Source organism: Bactrocera dorsalis, chromosome 1, assembly GCF_023373825.1.
Source record: "Bactrocera dorsalis isolate Fly_Bdor chromosome 1, ASM2337382v1, whole genome shotgun sequence".
NCBI classification, from domain to species: Eukaryota; Metazoa; Arthropoda; class Insecta; order Diptera; family Tephritidae; genus Bactrocera; species Bactrocera dorsalis.
Window position 1 is genome coordinate 108,326,158 of NC_064303.1, and position 20,446 is coordinate 108,346,603.

The 20,446-nt window shown below is 34.9% G+C and overlaps 7 protein-coding genes across 10 annotated transcripts; 4 read left to right on the forward strand and 3 right to left on the reverse strand.

Annotated features, from left to right (window-relative positions):
- Positions 1-350: 350 nt before the first annotated feature.
- On the forward strand, positions 351-3,735 carry LOC105223085 (protein mitoshell). The gene is made up of 7 exons (XM_011200705.4): positions 351-682; positions 1,136-1,432; positions 1,489-1,944; positions 2,002-2,044; positions 2,102-3,284; positions 3,355-3,501; positions 3,586-3,735. Exons 1-7 carry the CDS (start codon positions 643-645, stop codon positions 3,733-3,735), a joined length of 2,316 nt encoding a protein of 771 aa, XP_011199007.1. The 5' UTR covers positions 351-642.
- On the reverse strand, positions 3,692-11,372 carry LOC105223086 (ATP-binding cassette sub-family C member 10). Of its 3 annotated transcripts, XM_019989208.3 has the most exons (16): positions 11,145-11,372; positions 10,621-11,056; positions 10,306-10,541; positions 9,793-10,240; positions 9,511-9,722; positions 8,941-9,447; positions 8,667-8,870; positions 8,488-8,605; positions 8,145-8,384; positions 7,901-8,043; positions 7,557-7,739; positions 7,091-7,480; positions 6,876-7,008; positions 5,977-6,813; positions 5,404-5,910; positions 3,692-3,820 (listed from the first exon to the last, which is right to left on the reverse strand). In XM_019989208.3, exons 2-15 carry the CDS (start codon positions 10,976-10,978, stop codon positions 5,435-5,437), a joined length of 4,485 nt encoding a protein of 1,494 aa, XP_019844767.2. In that variant the 5' UTR covers positions 10,979-11,056; positions 11,145-11,372; the 3' UTR covers positions 3,692-3,820; positions 5,404-5,434. The 3 variants fall into 3 exon arrangements, with proteins under 3 accessions (XP_019844767.2, XP_049302967.1, XP_049302970.1); XM_049447010.1 differs by lacking the exon at positions 3,692-3,820 and having other exon boundaries at positions 4,426-5,910; positions 10,621-11,075; XM_049447013.1 differs by lacking the exons at positions 3,692-3,820; positions 11,145-11,372 and having other exon boundaries at positions 4,426-5,910; positions 10,306-10,561; positions 10,621-10,760.
- Positions 11,373-12,705: 1,333 nt separating this feature from the next.
- LOC105223089 (polyprenol reductase) lies at positions 12,706-14,018 on the forward strand. Its single transcript, XM_011200710.4, has 3 exons — positions 12,706-13,410; positions 13,471-13,772; positions 13,833-14,018. The coding sequence occupies exons 1-3, from the start codon at positions 12,834-12,836 to the stop codon at positions 13,923-13,925; spliced, it is 972 nt and encodes a 323-aa protein (XP_011199012.1). The 5' UTR covers positions 12,706-12,833; the 3' UTR covers positions 13,926-14,018.
- LOC105223088 (tumor suppressor candidate 3) lies at positions 14,015-15,501 on the reverse strand. Its single transcript, XM_011200709.4, has 4 exons — positions 15,277-15,501; positions 14,438-15,164; positions 14,217-14,379; positions 14,015-14,157 (listed from the first exon to the last, which is right to left on the reverse strand). Exons 1-4 carry the CDS (start codon positions 15,361-15,363, stop codon positions 14,142-14,144), a joined length of 993 nt encoding a protein of 330 aa, XP_011199011.1. The 5' UTR covers positions 15,364-15,501; the 3' UTR covers positions 14,015-14,141.
- Positions 15,502-15,776: 275 nt separating this feature from the next.
- LOC105223090 (N6-adenosine-methyltransferase non-catalytic subunit) lies at positions 15,777-17,463 on the forward strand. Its single transcript, XM_011200711.4, has 4 exons — positions 15,777-15,951; positions 16,020-16,223; positions 16,292-16,634; positions 16,689-17,463. The coding sequence occupies exons 1-4, from the start codon at positions 15,886-15,888 to the stop codon at positions 17,297-17,299; spliced, it is 1,224 nt and encodes a 407-aa protein (XP_011199013.2). The 5' UTR covers positions 15,777-15,885; the 3' UTR covers positions 17,300-17,463.
- A 79-nt stretch (positions 17,464-17,542) lies between these two features.
- On the reverse strand, positions 17,543-18,999 carry LOC105223091 (coiled-coil domain-containing protein 97). 2 transcript variants are annotated; one of them, XM_011200714.4, is made up of 2 exons: positions 18,762-18,918; positions 17,543-18,702 (listed from the first exon to the last, which is right to left on the reverse strand). In XM_011200714.4, exons 1-2 carry the CDS (start codon positions 18,779-18,781, stop codon positions 17,613-17,615), a joined length of 1,110 nt encoding a protein of 369 aa, XP_011199016.2. In that variant the 5' UTR covers positions 18,782-18,918; the 3' UTR covers positions 17,543-17,612. The 2 variants fall into 2 exon arrangements, with proteins under 2 accessions (XP_011199016.2, XP_011199015.2); XM_011200713.4 differs by having other exon boundaries at positions 17,543-18,999.
- Positions 19,000-19,262: 263 nt separating this feature from the next.
- Positions 19,263-20,153, forward strand: LOC105223092 (guanine nucleotide exchange factor MSS4 homolog). Its single transcript, XM_011200715.4, has 2 exons — positions 19,263-19,489; positions 19,556-20,153. The coding sequence occupies exons 1-2, from the start codon at positions 19,367-19,369 to the stop codon at positions 19,847-19,849; spliced, it is 417 nt and encodes a 138-aa protein (XP_011199017.1). The 5' UTR covers positions 19,263-19,366; the 3' UTR covers positions 19,850-20,153.
- Positions 20,154-20,446: the final 293 nt, after the last annotated feature.

A 20,446-nucleotide genomic window follows, 5' to 3' on the forward strand; every position in this document is an offset into this window, starting at 1 on the left:
TTTCATTTAAACTAATAAATTACTTTTTTAATATAGTCTGTTGAAACTTTGTCAATAAGTACAACAAATACTGCTCTTCTAAAACTTTTATATCTATTGTGAATAGTTCTGCTTTTTTGTAATTTTTGATGTGAATAAACTTATGTATATTTACAAAGTAAAATTTGATATTTTAATAAATATTTATTATTTTTGTATAGCATACAGAAAATTTTTAAAGAAAGTACTGCATAAAGTCTGTACATTTCGTTAACGCAGTCGAATTTCCAACACTTTTCAAATGAATGGGTAAAATTTTTAACATAGCAACATTGGTCCAAATATCAGTTGACGCCAAAATTCTCTTTCGATTCGTTGTATTTCTGTCACTTCGATTTAGTTTTTTGAATTTTGTTTAAATAGTTTAAAAAATATATTTTATAAATATTATCAAAGTGTTCTTTATATGAAAATTAGTTCTATAAGAAGCGCTTCTGAATGAAATTAAATAAGTAAATTGGCAAATTTATTACAATAAAATTTTGCGAAAGTAACGAACTCACAAATCAGCTGAAAGGCTTCCTTTTCCTCTCGCTAATATCAACGAAAAAGGAAGCAATATTCGTTAAGCGGTTACCATCGTGCTGCAACCATTTTGAAAATATGAACGAACAGCAGCAAATGCGAGTAGTGAAAAGACAGCGTGAGTAAATAATTAAAATAAGGAGGCAAGACAGTTTTGAAGGTTAAATGAAATAGATTTAAAATACGAAGTTGAGGTTTTGGTAAAAATATTTTTTAGTTGCATTTAAGAGTTTGTTTTAGCTCATTATTAAATTTGTATCCGCCGGAAATATTTCACATCAAAAGTACATATATATGTAAATAGATCAATTTGGTAGACACTTGCCTTTGATCGTCAAAGCCGTTAGCACTTTGCATTTGTGAATTATTGAACAAAATTCTTAAGACGTAGTTGGCAAGATTTTTCACGTTAGTTAATTTTCACAGAAATATAGGAGAAATTTGAAATAAATATCAGAAAAAATATTAAAGCACCGATTAGAAAAAAACATATAAATTTAAAAATTTTAACACTTTCAAAAAGGTGCAAATTATTAGAATTTAAATAATTGTGGGTATTAACGTTACGTAGCACGTAAGATTTTGGGCATCAATTCGCTCGAATCTAATGGACTTGCGGATGATTTGTCTGGAACAAATATCGTATTGGCAGGAGCAAATTGCACAGGTATTTTACCAGTAACACTACAACCTACAGAACATATCTTCGATTCGCTGTCGCAGCACCCACATCATACGCGTGTCGGCGGAACAACAGTGTGTGCAGGAGCGTCTGTAACTACAGCATCTGTATCAACACCAGTAACATTAACGCTACAACATCAGCACCAAATGGAGAGATTACGTTTAGCTAATATGATGAATCAAGGTAAGAACGAAATTGAGGTTAAAATGTTGATTTAAATCTATTTTTCACTGTTAAAGAGATGCATGCATTATGGCCATACGGAACAGCTACGTTCCTATCACCTATGTTACCTGCTCCAAATATGGCATTACCATATGCACTAGCTGGCACTTTACCATACGCAGCTGTGCCGATATACCCTGCTGCAGCAGCTGCGGCTGCGGCAGGAATGCAACAAAATATGCAAAATGCACCACAGCAATGTAACAATATATCACCAATATCGACATCCAATACGCTTCCCGGTTCTGGCGCGTCCTCTGCATCCACTAGTAGTGCTACGTCTTCCAGCGGTGTTCCTACACTGCGCTCTCAAACGAATGACTCAAACAAAATTAATATACAAATTGGTTTGCAATGTGTTAGTCAGAATTCGCCACTAAATTTCAATTCCATGAATGAGATCAATGCATCTTTAGCTAAGGTGAATTTGCTGAATTTTTGTGGTGGTGTACCAGAGAAAGAAAACAAAGGTTAGTATAAAAAATATGTAAATTTTAAAGATTTTATATTTTATTTAATTTTTGCAGAGAGCTCTTCATTGCGTAGTTCACCGATATTATTAAGTTCAGAGTAAGTTTTAATCAATTTATATTTAAAGTTTAAATTATAATTTTTTCTTTTCAATAGCGACCTCAACAACAGCACCGTTATATGCAATAGTAACGCACTTGGCAGTGGTGCTGGAGGCGATGCCACCAATGCCACTAATTCACCTGGTAGTGGTGGCAGCTGCACAGTAACACTTTCGCAAGCAAAATTTAATGAGCTAACACGTTTAGCACTGCGTGGCAGTGAAATTGCCGAAAAACTTGCATATACGCATCGCAATCGGCCATGTTTCAAAAAGATCGATAGTCTCTGTGCGCGCATGAAACAGGATCTTATACGTCCGGATGGCGTTTTACCCAATATAAATTCACAGGGTATAGCTTGGGCCGTAAAGGACTTTATTTTTGTTTTCACACGTGTCATCAATGCTTGGATTATTATCAAGGGTTATGTTTATAATACACCGGAAGGACTCAACAAAGTGAAGTCTGCCTTAAGCCCCGATTTTGCAGCGAGTTTTGCAGCCTGGCAGGATACCACAATGGATTTTGTAGAGAATCTTATAAAATCATTTGTAAATCTAGACAATTTGGTGCAATCACAGAAGAATGTATATCAGAATTCTGAAAATAATGGCACACGTGCAGCATCCAGCACTACGCCTATTAAATTATTACAGCCAGTTAATTCACTGATTGATGACTCGTTCGATTTTCTAAATACATCTACCGAAAAATCAACACAGAATGCGCTAAATAAAAATTATCTTTACACAATGGTTGAAGACTCTGAGGGTAGTCAACGGCAGGCCACTGTTAATGGAACTTACTTTAAAACAGGCACATACAATCCGATCAAAAAGGATGCCTTGCTTGTCGACCAAATAAATAACGTGACTACAAGTGTGACTAGCACATCCGCTACAAACACGGCAGCGCAACACTTACTCGCGAACAATAATCCGCTCGAACAGTATTTCGATGAACAAATTTCCGAATTTTGGCCTCCAGCCGCCGATATGGATACGGCAGCAGCTGCGGAGTATTTGAAAATTAAAGAAAAAATACCTCCAAATTGGTTAAGTTATGATATACGTGTGTTGGAGCAAAATTTAACGGAGTTTTCTAACGATTACGATCCAAATGCACCACCACGTCCGTTGGGTAAGGATCTCATCGATAAACTTAATGTGATGATTGAGCGTCTGATGGCAATGAAACATGCAGAATTGTTTTTCAAATTACAATTTACCAAAAATTATGTAAGTTCTACAATAGTAATTTTTAAAAAATCTAATTTAAATTTTGGTTTCGTATGCAAATTATAAACAGTTCCCTGAATTCATGGCAAAGCATAAGCATGATTTTATGGATGTGCGCTCCATTATACTCAAGTGTCAAGTGGGTGGTTACCAGCACATTTTCGAAGTAGTACACGATGTTAAAAAAATAGTGCACACTGGCAAGGAATATTTAAAGGTGATTTCAAATATTCATTGAAATTTTTAAAATTTTCTTGATGTTTTTAACAATTATGTTTATATTTAACCTTTTTCATTACAGTTTAATGTAGACAACAAATTGCAGAAATCAATTAATGCGTTTGAAAGCGAATTCAATAAATTACTTAGTGAACCACCTTTTGAGAATTATCAATTCGAACATATTACCGGTGAGCCTAAAGAGATGCTCTACAACTGTCGCAATAAGTAGAGGAATATTAGTTCCATGCACGTATATCACATTTTGGCTGCATTTAATTGTGGATTATGGTATGCAAAATGGAAGGATTTCAGATCTAAATATTTCAAATATAGTATTAGTGCATTTGTATGTTATGTATATGTAGTTGTAACAAACATTTATAGGATTTGCATATAACACAAATATGCCTATAAGAATCTACTAAACACAAGTATATTCTGATATATTTTCCAACTTGATTAGTTTTACAAAATTCTTAAGTAGTTTTAGAATAGCGGTTCTTGCTTCAGTGGCTGGTCAACAAAACACACGTATGAAGCTACAATTTAATTGCATTTTTCGCTATTTTTGTTTTGTCGCATTTGAATTTGTACGATTTTGCATGTGTTTACCATGTATGTGCATGCGCATGTGTATTTATATTGCCCTTTTAACATAATTTAAACTTTAAATTAAGATTACTTTTGTGTGTCAAATTATAAAGTATAGTAATGCCAATTTTATTATATGTATGCCAACATACATGTACGTATATTTTAAGTATTTAAATTACAAAAATTGAATTGAAAAGTTTGCAAAAGCAAAGCAAAAGTTTCCGTAACAGATGTTTCCAAGAATGCTGTTTATTTTTAATCTTAAGTTGATTTTAAAATTTAAAAAAGAAAGTATACTAAATTTGATATATCAGTTCATTGTTCAAAATCTTAATTGTTATGTTAAAATATGTATGATACTTTCACTGTTACCTTGAAATATGTATGTCTGGACTATTTTATGAAGGCATAAACCCGGATTTATTGCGAATAGAGTGTATGAGAAATTTCTTGAAGTATTTTATAGATTTAAAAAACAAAATTTTAAATTATAAAAACGATGTGAAAATGAATTGTGCAGAATTTTGAACTAATAATATTATTTAGATTTAGGTACCTAGATAACTTAGAATTTAAATGTATAATTAAATGATTCTTATGTTTCTGACAACGTGTTAAATGCCATAAAATCAATCCTACATTTTATATATTGCCAGTAAAACTATTTGTATTACCACATTTCTTAATGAGATTTGTTGTAACATTTGTGATAAAACTAATTTGTGAAGTATTTTAAATACATAATAAAATACAATTTATTATAACTTTATGGTGTATACAATATTTGTGAACAATACCAGCCAGAATTCTATTCAAGAGTGAAAGAAAAATAAAACAAGAAGAAACTTGACTTTGATTGCGCCGTAGCAAGAATACCTTCATTACCTGAGGGAATGACTCTCGTATATACAGACAGACAGACAGACAAAGCAAAATCGACCCAAAATAACAACGTTTGATTTATATATGTATGTATTTTTTAATACTATTTGACGAAACGAATTCCGTTCAATTTATTATTTATATTATTATAATAAATAATGGTAATATAGTAGTATTATAATTATTACAGTATTAGGTATATATATATTTTATATATTACTTCTGCGGAATCTGTATATACATGTAAATTTCTCTACATAAATATGAACGTTTCCATAAAACATAACTGCCGTATATGCAATTTAGTTAAATTCATAAAAAAATATTTTTTATAGCGGTTAAAGTATCTATATATAATAATATATATATTGGTGAATTAAAAATCATATATTATAATTAATAATCATAATGTAGACCTTACCTTACTACGAATGACTATTAGTATTGACGTGCTAATTCGCACAAAACTCCTCAACATTGATGCGTTGCGCTTGCAGCATACTATGGAAGAGTGATGTTGTGTTTTGAGCCAAATCACGTGGTGTGCCCTCTTCTACGATCTCACCATGCTCGATAACTAAAATTCGATCCATCAGCTGTAGACCGCCTAATCTATGCGCTATGAAGAGTACTGTTGAACTTTTAAAGGAATTCCGCAGCGCTTGTTGCATAGCGATAGCTGATTCGTCGTCTAAATTGGAGGTGCCCTCATCAATGCAAACCACTTTTGCATTTTTGAGCAAACCGCGTGATAGGCACATAAGTTGTCGCTGACCGGCTGATAGATTAATGCCGCCCTTCTCGATGCGTCCATCCAAGCCACCAAGTGATTGTACTAATTGTGTGGCCGCATGACAGGTAGCTAGTGCATGCCATATTTCCGAATCGTAATAAGTGTGGCGTGGATCAAGGTTTTCGCGTACTGTGCCTGAATTGTGATACATTTTAAATATACATAGTTCAATAATTAATTTTAATAAACAAAATGTATTACCTTCGAACAGGAAAGGATCTTGCGGTATAATACCCAAACGGTCGCGCAGTACTTTCACGGCTAATGTTTTTAAATTTACACAATCCAACGAGATTTCGCCGCGGCTTAGTGGCGCCACACGCATCAAAGCCGCCACCAGCGTTGACTTACCTGCGCCAGTGCGACCAACAACGCCAACGCGCTCAAACGCCTCTGTACGCAAATTGATGTCGTGTAGGGCGGGTGCTAAATTGTCGCGATAACGCAGTTCCACGTTTGTGAATTTCAATGCACCCTGACTTGGCCAACCGAACGGTGGATCACAAGTGCCTTCAGCATTATCTTCACCCTCCAACTGCATATACTCATTTACACGTTCGACTGCGACAAATTCCTGCTCCGTTTCCGCCACAGCATTAAGTAATCCACTTAATAGACCAGTAATTGAAAGTGCATACGAAATGGCCAAACCAACTAGTCCTGGATTGGTGACATGTGCCGATGTAATAGCAGTTAGAAAGCCAGCGCCAGCTACAAGCAATACGCCCAACAATTGCAGGCGTAGACTTAGCCATTGTTGCGCTGCTGCCGATGTTAACTGCGCCTTTATGCTCTCCTCCAGCTTGGCGTGGAAGTCACGTTGGAAGCGCGCACTCGCACGCATTGTACGTATGGTCACAAGACCTTGCAATGTTTCAGTGAAATGTGTATAGAGTGGTGAGAGTGCATTGCTTGAAAGTCGTTTAATGTCACGCGAGGCGTGGCGATAGCGATATTGTAAATTGAGATAAATCGGTACCATGGGTATGATAATCAGACCCAACCAAGGCATGGCATATAGACTGATGCAAAGTGCACCTAAAATTTATTGTATTACGTATTACCAGACATAGATGTAATATTAAAAAAGTCCATATTACCTGCCAGACCCAATAGCTGTGCCAAGAGTATATTTAGTATGAATGGTAAGGAATCGTCGACTGTGTAAGTATCCGAAGAAAATCGATTCAAAATGCGGCCAACGGAGGTAATGTCAAAGAAATTGAATTTTGTCTGTAAATAAATGTATTTAAATATCCAAGTTGTATATTAATTATTATCAATTCCTGCTACTATCACATCAATGTTTACTTACATATAAAACTTTATGCAGCAATAGTTCATGTACATATATGGCGGCTTTGATGCCGGCAAAAGCGAAGAGGAATGCGCGTGCGATTGTTGCTAGCGAATTCAGCACTGCTAGTGAGGCGAAAATTCCAAGATAATAACCCGTGTTGTGTGGTGGCACAGTGTGATTGCTAAACTGCTGTGGCACGTGGACAATATGCTCCAGAGTTGTGTCATTATTTTGTGGATCCAATGTAGTATCGGTTACCCAATGTGCCAACCATGCATCAGATAAATTTCGCGTCAATTGCATAAGTATTACGAAAGTTAATGTGGTCACTGCCAGCGGTGTGCCAATGGCGCGCCAGTAACAAGAAAGGACACTCAAAGAGATTTTGCCATATTTTCGTGATTCCTGCAGGGAAAGTTATTATTATATAAGTATATATTTTTTTGAAGTATCAAAGTAATGTGATTAGAGAAATTATTACCTCCAGCATAATGCTATCAACGCTCTTTTTATCAGACGTATTTTGATCATCGACGGCAAGTGAAGATCTGCGCGTGCAATCGTATATATCGTCGCTGTCGCCCGCTTCCAATTCTAAATTGATATCAATACTTGAAAACATGTATTGGCTAGGTGTTACTTTGCCATCCTCCACATGGATTATCTATATTAGTGGAGAGATATATGTATATAAAGCATTACTGGTCAAATGAATATACATACATATGTATGTATGCATGCAGAAAAAGATTTAAAAAAAAATTCACTGTATGTATGAATGTATGTGCATATGAGTGTATGTGAGCTTATAATTCAAATTCCTACCTGATGAGCATGATAGAATAGCGATACGTTACGCGTAACCACAATAACAGTCTTCTCCTTTAGCAGTCCCAATATACAATGTTTAATAATGTGTCGTGAAACGTGCGCATCCAATGAGGCGAGTATGTCATCCAATAAATAGACTGTGCAAAAAGAGAATAATGGGCACAATAAGTGTTTCAATTTTCCATAAAAAATCATTTTTTTTGGTCTAATTATTATTAGCAATTTATATGACACTTACTTTTCTTATCTTGATAAACTGCTCGCGCTAAAGCCACACGCGCTCTCTGCCCGCCTGACAACGTACGCCCATTTTCGCCAATCCCAGTTAAATCACCGCCTATTAATTCTAAGTCATCATTTAGCGCACAGGCATATACCACAGCTTTGTACCATTGCTCATCAAACACACTGCCCCAAATGATATTATCACGTATAGTGCCACGCTGCAGCCAAGGTGATTGAGGCACATAACCGAAACCTATGTGCGATAGTTTTGTATTCAAAATATATATATATAACAAAAATATTATATAAAACAATATTTATATATATGTAGGTAAGTATATTATATAACCAAATACCCGAAGTCAGTTCGTGCACACATACACTTCCGGATGTGCAGTTGATACCAGCAACTATAGCATCGATCAAAGCAGTTTTGCCGCCACCGACGGGTCCTTCGAGACATATTAAATCGCCCTGCATGATATAAAATATATAGTATTATATTTGTTCATAACAACAAAACACAAGACATCACCTTTCTCACTGTTAAATTGACATTATCTAAGTGGAATTTTTCTTGTTGATGCCCGTTATTGCTTTGCTTTGTGTCATTTTCATGTTCAAAAGTTGCCGATTTCATTTCCAGAACTACAGGTCTATCGTCCAACTTTGTCGAGTTCTCATAGCCAGTAGATTTTATAATTGGATTATAATAAGATGAGAAATCTAAATTGGGTAACTAAAAAAATGCAGAAAATTTGGTTATTGAGTAATTCGAAAGTTTGTTGAACACTATTCCTTAGTCTCACATCAATAAGTTCCTGCACACGCTTCACTGATACCCAGGCTTCAATAAGTCCATTGAGCACCCAAGGAAATGCATTCAACGGACCAATTAACATATTTAATAGCGCTACACTTGTGTAGGTGGACGCGGCTATCAGTGGATTGCCCATCAGCACAGACACGCCGAATGTTAAAAACGACATCAGCACTGGCGTTGTGGCCCAAAAGTAAACACATAGTGCATCCAAGTATTTACGTTTTTTTAAGAAATTTACTTCCATCTTGCGACAGGTGCGAATTTTCTCAATAAATATATCTTCCCAAGCATGCATTTTTATCTGCTTTGCACCGCTCATTGTTTCACTGGTCGCAGCCAAACGTTGGTCTTTAGCGCTCATAAGACCGCGCGAATATTGACCAATACGTTGAGCCAGTAAGCGATTTATTGGTATCAGTACAATACCGAATATTAAACCAGCTAAAAATGCGGCGCCCAATTGCGTATAGAGCAAATAGAGCGTAGTAAAAAGCTGTAAATATTTATAAACATGAAATCATATAATTGAGTTCTCAACGGCATTTGTTTTACGCACTTGAAATGGTATGCTCCAAAAAGAGTGAAAGCTTATGCACGAATTCACTATCCTTTCTGTATCGGTAGACATTAGATTCAATATATCCGGACGAGAACTCTTAAGACCGCGTGCCTCTAACGATTTGCGATATATAGCAGTAACAAGTCCGATTCTCATTTTCATACCGATCATTGACATACGCCAGTTAAAATGAGTTCCACATATAGCCGCTTAAAATGCATTAAGAGAATATTCTCATCTAGATTGAATAAATAGGAATACAAATTATTTTGTTCTTACATAACCATGTTGTGGCGCATAGTCCCAAGGCGTACAGGTAAGGACTCCAATCTGGCTCTGCATTATCATTTTCGCTTCTATTTTGCAAAAGACCACCTAGCAATAACGGTCCAGCGAATCCAGCAATATCGGCAATAAATCTTAAAATACCTATTAAATAAAATTCCCGTCCGAATCCCTTATGCAATGACCAAAACAATGTTTTCGATTGCGAAATACAAATTTGTAGACGTTCACTTATTCTTGAAATATTCAAAGAATCGGGTAGATCAAAGAGATCTTCAATTTTTTTAAGACCGCCGGCGACACCTTTTGTTATTAACGGATTCACCCAATTGAAAATGAAGCGTGACGTATAACTGGCGTCATCTTGTGCATGTCCTAGATGTGTTTCATTTAAATCAAAATGGAAATAAGTGTAACGGTTGCTAAGTAGCGATTCATCTTCCTAGAAAATATTTCACGAATTTAATAACATTGTTAAAGTATTTTATGACGGCGAATTATATTTACTCTGTTCGAAGTATGACGGAAAGAAGTGCTGAAAACAGCATTGCCCGTAGGAATTAATGTTAGAGCGTAGAAAATATCGAAAATCACCGTTACCAAGCTCCATGGCCACCAATCATAACTAACGCTGGTATGTAACCAAACAACATCCAAAACTAAAACAGCTAACCAGGTAACATTCATACAAAGCGAACCGCGGTGGCTGAGGTTGCCAAACCGGCGTGTGGATAATAAATAACCTGTAATAGAATTTTACGAACTTTCCGTTAATTTATCAACAAATCTGCTTTGGATCTTATATGCACCAACTATACCCACCCACATGTACAGCCCACATCACACATTCGGTCGCCACCACCAACACGTCGACCGCATATAATTTAACCCCTGTATGATGAAAAACGAATATTTTCCAAACAGGAAGTTGTGCCAACACAATTGCCACACCTATACGCAAATAAAGAAGGCGTAATTGCAGTTCATCACGTAACACACTACGCGTATAATATCCAAAATTGTAGGCAGATATTGTCGCAAATATTGTATAAATTGGAATTTGTAGTACAATCTCCTGAAAGCAGGGTAATAAGTCGTTGGAGTTGTGAGCAAATGGTTTTATTCCAGTAGAGCAGAACTCGGTCCAATTCCACGATACTACTACGTCTGTGTCACCCATTGTTTTGTTGTATTCCAAGGAATAAAACTGATCAAACTAAACTCTGTACTATCCAACTTTGGAATAAGGTAGATACCACTACAGAAAACAAAGAACGCTTTGATGTTAATTTCATAATTTTCTATTGTAATTTACAACATTGCATCTTGCAAATTTAAAAACCAACCTTTTGCAACATCTGCCCTTTGTAAATTGAGTTGTACACTTCCTTTCAAGCCGGTATACTTTTTAACGCGTTTCGAGCCACAAATCTTTGCACGAAGCGAATTAGTTTTTACAATCGGACCTTAATTTGCATTAATTGTTACCGATCTCCACAATCAATCGCCAAAGGAAAATGACTAATGCAATGTCTGATAACACGAAAATCCAAACAATTGTATACAAAGGCCACGCAGTTTTATTACGATACAAAACCCCCATAAAACGAAATGAATTTATTTGTTTACAGCAGCTGAAAAGCTGTCAAATGTTTATTGTGAATTCTTAAGCAAATTATTATTATTTTTACATACATATGCTAATAAATATTAATGAAAGAATTCTGAAAATAAATAATGTATTCATTAACTGTAGTCCAAAAATTACTATGAGTAAATAACATTTAATTTGGTAATGTTTGTACTGATATCTGTGAGAAATTTAAAAAAAGTTTATATCCCCGCGCTTCTATAACAATCTTTGATTTCTCATCAATGCGATAGCTAACACATTCACCACCTTCTTCACTCTTCACTACGTTCAGGAAGCACCATTCCTCTGTTAAAAGATCTACATTTTGCTTGGCCAAACGATACTTTAAAGCATCTGGTGACATAACGTCCTCGGAAGGTATATTCAACGAGCAGATAAATGTTTTTGGTTGCAACGTTATGCTATTAGTTGCCTTCAGATCCATTTTCAATGTAGTATTTAGTTTATTTATAATATTCATAACCCAATCTCTTGTACCTGTGTTTTGGCAATTAAGCAACAGCCATCCGTCTTCAAGGACGCACGATAAAAATCCCAAATTTGCTCCAATGTTTTCTGTTTTATCTATTTCGGCCAACAAATTTTCTTTTATTTTTCGTATTTCCCTGGTACTAAGTTTTATCCTTGGGTAGTCTTTGTGGGCTATGATAACAGAGCAACAATCGTCTGTTGATTCTCGTGTGTTCACATCATTGATTGAATTGTTATTGTGTAAATTGTTATCCGTGTTTAAAAATGTTGGTTCAGTTTTGGGTTTTTTCAGTATTTGTTCTTCTGACGAGCTGTCTGAATTGTTGTGTCGCTTGACAGTGTTCCGCACGACATTTCCCTTGTTTTTAACTACTGCGGGTTTTTTTGAAGTTACTTTTTCTGATTTCCTTGCAACTGGGGTTTGATCAATGCGATTTGTTGAAGATTCCTGTCGTCTTCGACTTGTGTTTTGAGTTTCCTCCGTGTCTGTGTCATCACTACTGCTGCTTTGTTCGTCGTTTTGTTGAGCTAGTAATAATGCGCAGAGGAGCAGCATTTCAAACATTAATTAAATAATATACACAAATTTGAATTATATTCGTCTGAATATTTTATATGTAAACCATAGAATAATTTAAAAATAATGTTTGTTGCTTGGCTTGCACTCGTTTCTACCAACAAAGTCACAAGTAACAATAGCTAAATAGAGAATGTAACTATTACAAATTCACAAGGTGATTCAAAACAAAGGGCAAAAAAAATATTTATTGTGAATGTTTAACACCGGATTCTTGTGATAAGAAAGTGACATTAGACCCATCACTTCCTCAATAATAGATCAAAGTGAAAGTGTAACAGATACGAATAAAATAAAAATCATCAATTAAAATTATTTTATATCAGCATCATAATGTTGACAGATATTTACAACACAACATATAAATTCATTGAATTGTGTAATTTCAATATATTAAACTTTATATTTATTGGCTTTACCGTAGTGATTGTAATTTTCGGTAGCCTCATTAATATTGTCGAGACACTACTTCCAGATTGTCTGCGACAATCATTCCGCTATGGCAAGCATTGTCACAAAGGACCTGCTAATGCGTTAATTAGTATGACAGAAATACCAAAAAGTTGGTTTAAACATTTCTACATATTTTCTTTTACGTGGTCTCTTTTGGCGCTTTCTCTGTTACTAAAGGGATTTATCATGAACGCTACAGCCCCAGAGTTAGTGCTTGAATTTTTAGATTTTGTTGCTGGTGGCCAAGCAAATAGAAATGTTCAAGTAAATTCCACTTCCGCTTTAGTTGCTAGCGTTCTATTGACAATTCAATGTGCAAGACGTTTTTATGAAACAAATTTTGTGCAAATATTCTCCAAAAATAGTAAAATCAATTGGAGTCATTATTTAGTGGGCCACCTTCATTATTTTGGTGCAATATTAGCATTATTAAGTAATACTGAAGGATTTGTGAGAGGTAATGATAACTGATTGGAAATAAATCATTGAATGATAATAAAATTATTTATGCTTACAGGAACACTACCGTCAGCTTTCTCTTTAAAGCACATAACACTCATACAATGTCTCTGCATATTCATTTTCCACTTTAGCTGGACACAACAGTATAAGTCTAACATGATACTTGTTAATTTACGCAAGGATGCTAAGAGTGGAGAAGTTAAAACGGAAAATCATTTACTACCCACCGGTGGGTTCTTCAACATAATATCATCTCCCCATATGTTCTTCGAAGTTGTGATGTATTTGGCAATTTTGGGTCTATTGCATACAAGTACTACTTGGTTACTCGTAGTTATTTGGGTATTTGTTAACCAGGTAGTGCCTATTGTTAATCTTTGCTAAATAAATCGATAATAAAACTATTTGTATTTACAGTTGGCGAATGCTCTCCTTACACACAAATGGTACAAGGAAAATTTTAAAAATTATCCAAAAAATAGAAAAGCACTTATTCCTTTTATTTTATAAACTTTTATAAGCTCATTTTTCTAAATATACCAAAATTTTAGTGAGTACTTTATATAATTTTTTTATATTAAATAAAACATATATAAAAATTGAGGTTTTAATACAATTTTATTCAACTCGCTTAACACTCACTTAAATAAATTGTACGCTCAGAAAATCAGCTAAGAATGTTATTGACTTTATCGGAAAAAACTCGAAAGGGGTTAAGTTTCTCGTTTATTTGAAAAGAAAACTGAAAAAATAAATGTGCATCAGTAAAGTTGTTTAGTAGTTAGAAAAACTTGTATTTACCTGTAAGGATATCCTTGTGCCTTTGATCGGAATACCGATAACAAAAAGGAAAAGAATACTACTACCAGTAATAGCCCCGCTATTGCCATAATTCGCCCTCTTTTCTGATCGCTTTGAGTACCAGATTCTGTTAACAGAACCATTCCCAATACAATCATAGCATCTGCAAAACGAAAATATTATTAACAAATGTAAAAACAAAACCTAGTGATATCTCTTACTCAAGAACATAATGATGTATGTTTCCACCACTAGTTGTCCTTGAGAGGAACCGTGTATATATGCAACACCTCCATTTTTGCTCTTATGCACTAATGGTGGACCACGTATATGATTCCACATTTGTCCTGAAATCATGGCAAAGCAAAAGAATAACGCCACAGCGCCCCAAATCTGTTTATTATATAGGAACTCTAAATTGTTGCGACGTATGTAGAGAAAACCGCCTACTAATGCAACAAGCGTAATCATTGCTACGGTGCCAGAATAGTTTGGTGGGCGGAATATGCGTATCTGTACGTCAGTTCGCTCATGAACAAATTTCGCAATTGCTTCGGCAGCAAAACCAACACGATGTATATCCATGGTATCTGGACCTTTTGGTTTACCTTTCGCTGGGAAATGCATGAATACTGGTGCTGTATTAATACGCAATGTTTGGAATACATCGGAACCCTCGTCAAAATCGACCATTGCAAAGAATAATTTATTCGAGTAAGTCGGTGAGTAGCGATAAGAATTTGCTACAATTGTAAATTCGTCATGAGCGTGGCGACATATTTGACATTGTCGAGATGGAGCCAAAGCTGTCAGCATCACAACAACAGAGTAATTTCTGGGTGCATTCTTTACGTACTCTCGGAACTTTTGTCCATTGAAGCGCAGCAACGCTTTCTTCATATTCATATCGTGTAAATTACGCACTTTCTCTGATAGGGATAGTCCGGTCTATATTTATGTAATTAATAAAAATATAATTATATATTGCCGGCATCTAACATGATTGCAGAACATGACGTGGCCGTCGAGGAACAACAAGCCTATCATGAATAAAATTTACCTTTTGTTTACCCTGTGCCGCAGTGAACACCAGAAAACCAGCAAGCACTAGCAGCCCGAGCAACACCGTTCTTCGTAGAACATTCATTCTATATACCTAAGTGTATTAAGTTGTAGAATTTTCTATAAATCACAGTATATTTAATAAATTTAGAATATTTATAGATTACACTTCCACTTGACAGCTAAAATATGGAACATGAAATCCCCTTTCACAAATGTCAACCACACGTCATTGATATTGTGAATTAATAATTTAATTTCATAAATTTGCATTCACAAAAGAGGAGTCTTCATTTCTCAATGGGATTTTTTTGTTTTCTATCATTAAAATTACTTTATTTATGACAATGTGTTATTCTAAAATTATGTGGTGTTCTAAAACTTGATTTTAAGATATCTTTTTTATTATTAGGTTATTTTTAAAATGTTCGACACAATCCCTATTTTTTTTAAGCAAATAACTTTGTGAATGACTAATTTTATAAAGCTTTTTATTGTGAATGTAATCCAAATTCTATTCTGTAGCCGGTGTTTTAGGAATAAAATTTAGTTAAAAGTTGAATTTAATCTAAAATATAATTATTTAATAAATTTTCCTAGTTTCATAATGAGTGATATTTTAAAAATATCACAAGAGCGCTCACGCAAACGAAAGCAATTGTTGGCTCAAACAGTATGTAGATCATAAACATTTAAGAGCCGGTCGCTAAATAGATGTATTATTTTCTTTTATATTTGAAGCTTGGCCTGTCTAGCGTAGATGAACTAAAAATTGTGCTTGGAACAGCAGATGAATGGAATAATGGATCTGGAAGTAGTTATTCCGGATTTAGTGGACAACGAAGTGTAGGTGGTAGTGGAAGCAGTCGTGAGGACGAAGGGGGCAGTGGTGGTAAAAAGACACCTGGGGAAATTATTTATCGTGACTCGTCCACATTTCTAAAGGTTGTTTGAAATTGTGTTTTTTCTCTATTAAATTGTAAATTAACGTGAATTTTTATATATTATATTAGGGCACACAATCATCTAATCCTCATAATGACTACTGCCAACACTTTGTCGATACTGGACAACGACCACAAAATTTTATTAGAGACGTAGGTTTGGCTGATCGATTTGAGGAATATCCAAAACTAAGGGAGCTAATACGTTTGAAGGATAAGCTGATACAAGATACAGCTTCAGCACCAATGTATTTAAAAGCTGACCTAAAAACGTTGGACCTAAAAACGCTAGGCACTAAATTTGATGTCATATTAATAGAGCCACCTTTGGAAGAATATGCCAGAGCAGCACCATCAGTGGCAACTGTGGGTGGTGCGCCCAGAGTATTTTGGAACTGGGAGGAAATCCTAAGTATAAACTCGTTAAATTAATTGATTACCGCTACTATATTTTTTATTTTAATAGATTTAGATGTAGGTGAAGTGGCAGCGCATCGCTCATTTGTATTTCTTTGGTGCGGTTCATCAGAAGGCTTGGATATGGGTCGAAATTGTTTGAAAAAATGGGGCTTCCGACGCTGTGAAGACATTTGTTGGATACGTACCAATATTAATAAACCTGGTCATTCGAAACAATTAGAACCGAAAGCAGTATTTCAACGTACGAAAGAGCACTGCTTAATGGGTATAAAAGGTACTGTACGCCGATCTACAGATGGTGATTTCATACACGCTAACGTTGACATCGATTTAATTATCTCGGAAGAAGACGAGTTTGGAAGCTTTGAGAAACCGATCGAAATATTTCATATAATTGAACATTTCTGTTTGGGCCGACGACGTATGCACCTATTTGGTCGCGATTCCAGTATACGCCCAGGTTGGCTAACAGTTGGTCCTGAACTGACGAATTCCAATTTCAATGCCGATTTGTATCAAACTTATTTTGCTGAAGCACCTGCTACCGGTTGTACTAGTCGCATTGAATCTTTACGTCCAAAAAGCCCTCCGGCTAATAGTAAAGCATTAAGGGGACGTGGACGCGGTTTTCCACGTGGCCGTGGTCGACCAAGATAAATCGTAGAGTTTTACTAAAACTAATAGTGCATATTTATTCCGTAATACGTACACCTATATTTGTTTAAGTAGGTTTTTCATATTTTAATTACACAAACAAATATTGGGCGATTTCATTGATATACATATACTTAAGTAAAAAGTTATTTCTTAAACAAAAAAAAATAAACTCGAAAATTATATGCCTAATATCATTAATGCAAATTGCGTATGAAAAGTGGGGATTACAACAGAAAACGACCATTGAAGTGAGTTCACAGGTTTTTTTTTAATAATTTATATTTGTAATTTATTTGTATAACAGATCGTAAACCTATTTCTGTAAACTATGGTGTTTATTTAAATGATCCATAAACACATCAAGGTCATCGTCAGATTCTTCGTCGTCCAGATTCTCCTTTGCTTCTATTCTAATATCACTGCCTTCTTCATCCGAATAGTCGCTTTCTTCGAAATAAGCATCTTCTTTGTCTTGATTTATTTGGCTGAGATCATCTAATTGCGTATTATCATCCACCTGTGTGTAATCAAAGTCCTTATCACCACCACTGAGGAATTGTTCATGCATAATACCAATAAATTCTTGACGCAGAAGATCCCGTTCGCCCGCTGTTATAAAATTATCTTTATTTTGTTCTCTGTTGATTTTTGCTATTTCATTTTGGCTGTGTTTTTCTCTTTTATTTTTCTGTGCTTGATGGTTATTTGTACTGGTTGAACAAGCCACTTGTTCATTATCGAAATTACCCCATTGTTGACGGAAACTAACGGGTACTTCATCATCCATGGTGTTACATTCTTTTTCTAAGATTTTCTCGTCTGTACTACTATTTGTACTTTGTGTTGTGTCATCTCCACTAATATCGTGCAATTCAATTGCACGCTCCAACTGTCTGCTTTTGACATTTTGCTTGTCCGCTAATTTGAGCACGTCTTGCATTTGCTGTTGTTCCATAGTATGCATCAATATGCCCGAGAACGTTGTGTTTTTGACGTCATACTCGTCTCTTTGCTTTTTTTCTGCATCACTTAAATATTGTCCAATCAGCTCTTGATACAGTTCTGGAGCGCGTTTCATCATTTCTTGCTCACTGAAATATTCACCATCCGCAATTAGTTGCTGCATAGCCGCGTAACGGCGGTTCTTTACGTCCCGCTTGCGAGTATGCAACTTATTGCGATAATCCGTAAGAAGCACTGAAATTTCATCATTGGTTTCTTTGCTGGCTACAACAATATGTGCAAATGTAGCAAGATGTTGTTCGTCCAAATAACTGCCGAAACGCATCAGAAAGGTTTGTGCACTTTTTCTGTATATTTCGCGAGCAATTTTCACTTTTTCATCGCGTAAGAGTTCCGGATCATCAATTTGTTGCGATTTAAATATAATTTGTTCATTGAAACTGAGAAAATCACATATTTCATCAATTTGACTTTGTTGATCGGGCGAATGTATATTTACATCATTTCTGTTGGATGCATCAAGAGTAGCTAAGCTGTCGATATCAGAATCTTGAGATTCGATTACTTCTGCAGTCATCTTTCAGTATCCAGTATCTCTTTGGTAATTAATTAGTTTATTTTATGAATTGCTAAGTCTGACTTGCTTTATTCGATTATAATTTGTTGCTTAAAGCGTATTAATATACTTTTAATGAAATTCACGGCACTAATGTAAATAAATAAAACCATTCACGATGGTTTAATTTGTTTGAAGTGCAAAAAGTATATCGCTTTCATAACTTACAGAAAGATTGAAAAATATGAAAAAAAATATATATTTAATGTATTAAAATGTATAATTTCGTGTACAATTAATAATTTGTGTGCGCATTTGAGAAAATATGATTTTTATAATATTTACTCCGAAACCGGTTACCACATGGAGATTTCTATTGAACATTTACATTCTTCTTCTTCACGTGTTGCAGCTGTTTATTGTGAATGTTATATATTTGTTTCTCTCCCCGGCTGTAAATAACAGCTGATAATTTATTGCTTTTCTAAATAATTGCATTGCATTGCGCACAAATCGAATCACAGAATTACAGAAAATCGAGAGCTACCATGACGGATGAGGCACAAATTCCAGAACAAATATTAAATAATAAAAATAAACACAGTGTACGATGTAATTATTGCTATTCATTGATACTGAAACCACAATTCGGAGAGTATGTAGAGCATGAGGTAAGTTCTTAAAAAAATACGGTGACGCCTTTATATCGAGAAAAATACTCATTTATTTTACCTTAGTTCGAAATGCCGCTAATGCAGCAAAAACATCGGAAAGACACTGAAATTATTGAAACGGAAGTACTCAAAAACTTCTGGTGTATTGATGATATATTCACCTTCGAGAATATTGGCTTCTCCAATACTGTGGATAACCGTAAATTCTTGATATGTGCCGACTGTGAGATGGGACCGGTGGGTTATCACGAAATAGCAAATAAAAAATGTTATATAGCACTGAAACGTGTTAGACATGGCAGTGAACCAGACGCCGTAATGGAGCCAGTAACTGATGAGGAAGAGAATGATGTATAGAAAAACGAATATGCATATGTACGTACGACCGTACATGTGTTTATAGATGTAACATAAATATTTGCCATTTGGAGAGCAACACGAAGACAGTGTATGTATAAAAAAAGCATACCTGTGCTGCTACCATTGACTTTATTCCATACTTTTATGTAGCATTTTGTTTAAATAGCAAAAAGTAAAAAGAATTCTGTATAAAATGAATAATTTCGTATGTACATTAAAAAGAATAAGTATTTATATAATTTTGTATGTACTAAAAATTTTAACAATTAAATTTTACGTATGAATCTACAAAAATAAAAAACTATAAATTAAATGAAAAAGTGTTTATACTAAGTATTCGTAGGTGGAAAAGGACATAAAACTTGCTCGGGTAGTGGTAAAGTTTTCAGCTACCTACTACAGTTAAATTCACTTTGTACATATATAAATTGTTTGACGAATATTCAGAAGCTTTTAAAACTTGTTACCCAAACGTCGGAAATTTATAATTTGAAAATCCTTTTTTCAGTTTACGCACAGATAGTTTTTTTAACTACACACAGGAGAGTGCACGAAGCCTGGAGCGCACCTTTGCAAAATTTAATTTAATAACCA

What these genes read in the sequence shown, in the direction of transcription:
- LOC105223085 (XM_011200705.4), top strand. Translation starts at nt 643, where the DNA reads ATGAACGAACAGCAGCAAATGCGAGTAGTGAAAAGACAGC. An exon ending in GCGAGTAGTGAAAAGACAGC is followed by an intron (nt 683 to 1,135) that starts GTGAGTAAATAA and finishes AACGTTACGTAG; the next exon opens with CACGTAAGATTTTGGGCATC. An exon ending in CTGGCAAGGAATATTTAAAG is followed by an intron (nt 3,502 to 3,585) that starts GTGATTTCAAAT and finishes TTTTCATTACAG; the next exon opens with TTTAATGTAGACAACAAATT.
- LOC105223086 (XM_019989208.3), bottom strand. Translation starts at nt 10,978, where the DNA reads ATGGGTGACACAGACGTAGTAGTATCGTGGAATTGGACCGAGTTCTGC. An exon ending in ATGCGCCACAACATGGTTAT is followed by an intron (nt 9,723 to 9,792) that starts GTAAGAACAAAA and finishes ATGCATTTTAAG; the next exon opens with CGGCTATATGTGGAACTCAT. An exon ending in GTGTGCAGGAACTTATTGAT is followed by an intron (nt 8,871 to 8,940) that starts GTGAGACTAAGG and finishes GCATTTTTTTAG; the next exon opens with TTACCCAATTTAGATTTCTC.
- LOC105223089 (XM_011200710.4), top strand. Translation starts at nt 12,834, where the DNA reads ATGTTGACAGATATTTACAACACAACATATAAATTCATTGAATTGTGT. An exon ending in TACTGAAGGATTTGTGAGAG is followed by an intron (nt 13,411 to 13,470) that starts GTAATGATAACT and finishes TTATGCTTACAG; the next exon opens with GAACACTACCGTCAGCTTTC. An exon ending in TTTGGGTATTTGTTAACCAG is followed by an intron (nt 13,773 to 13,832) that starts GTAGTGCCTATT and finishes TTGTATTTACAG; the next exon opens with TTGGCGAATGCTCTCCTTAC.
- LOC105223088 (XM_011200709.4), bottom strand. Translation starts at nt 15,363, where the DNA reads ATGAATGTTCTACGAAGAACGGTGTTGCTCGGGCTGCTAGTGCTTGCT. An exon ending in CGGCACAGGGTAAACAAAAG is followed by an intron (nt 15,165 to 15,276) that starts GTAAATTTTATT and finishes ACATAAATATAG; the next exon opens with ACCGGACTATCCCTATCAGA. An exon ending in ATACATCATTATGTTCTTGA is followed by an intron (nt 14,380 to 14,437) that starts GTAAGAGATATC and finishes TTCGTTTTGCAG; the next exon opens with ATGCTATGATTGTATTGGGA.
- LOC105223090 (XM_011200711.4), top strand. Translation starts at nt 15,886, where the DNA reads ATGAGTGATATTTTAAAAATATCACAAGAGCGCTCACGCAAACGAAAG. An exon ending in AGCAATTGTTGGCTCAAACA is followed by an intron (nt 15,952 to 16,019) that starts GTATGTAGATCA and finishes TTATATTTGAAG; the next exon opens with CTTGGCCTGTCTAGCGTAGA. An exon ending in ACTCGTCCACATTTCTAAAG is followed by an intron (nt 16,224 to 16,291) that starts GTTGTTTGAAAT and finishes ATATTATATTAG; the next exon opens with GGCACACAATCATCTAATCC.
- LOC105223091 (XM_011200713.4), bottom strand. Translation starts at nt 18,839, where the DNA reads ATGACTGCAGAAGTAATCGAATCTCAAGATTCTGATATCGACAGCTTA.
- LOC105223092 (XM_011200715.4), top strand. Translation starts at nt 19,367, where the DNA reads ATGACGGATGAGGCACAAATTCCAGAACAAATATTAAATAATAAAAAT. An exon ending in GAGAGTATGTAGAGCATGAG is followed by an intron (nt 19,490 to 19,555) that starts GTAAGTTCTTAA and finishes ATTTTACCTTAG; the next exon opens with TTCGAAATGCCGCTAATGCA.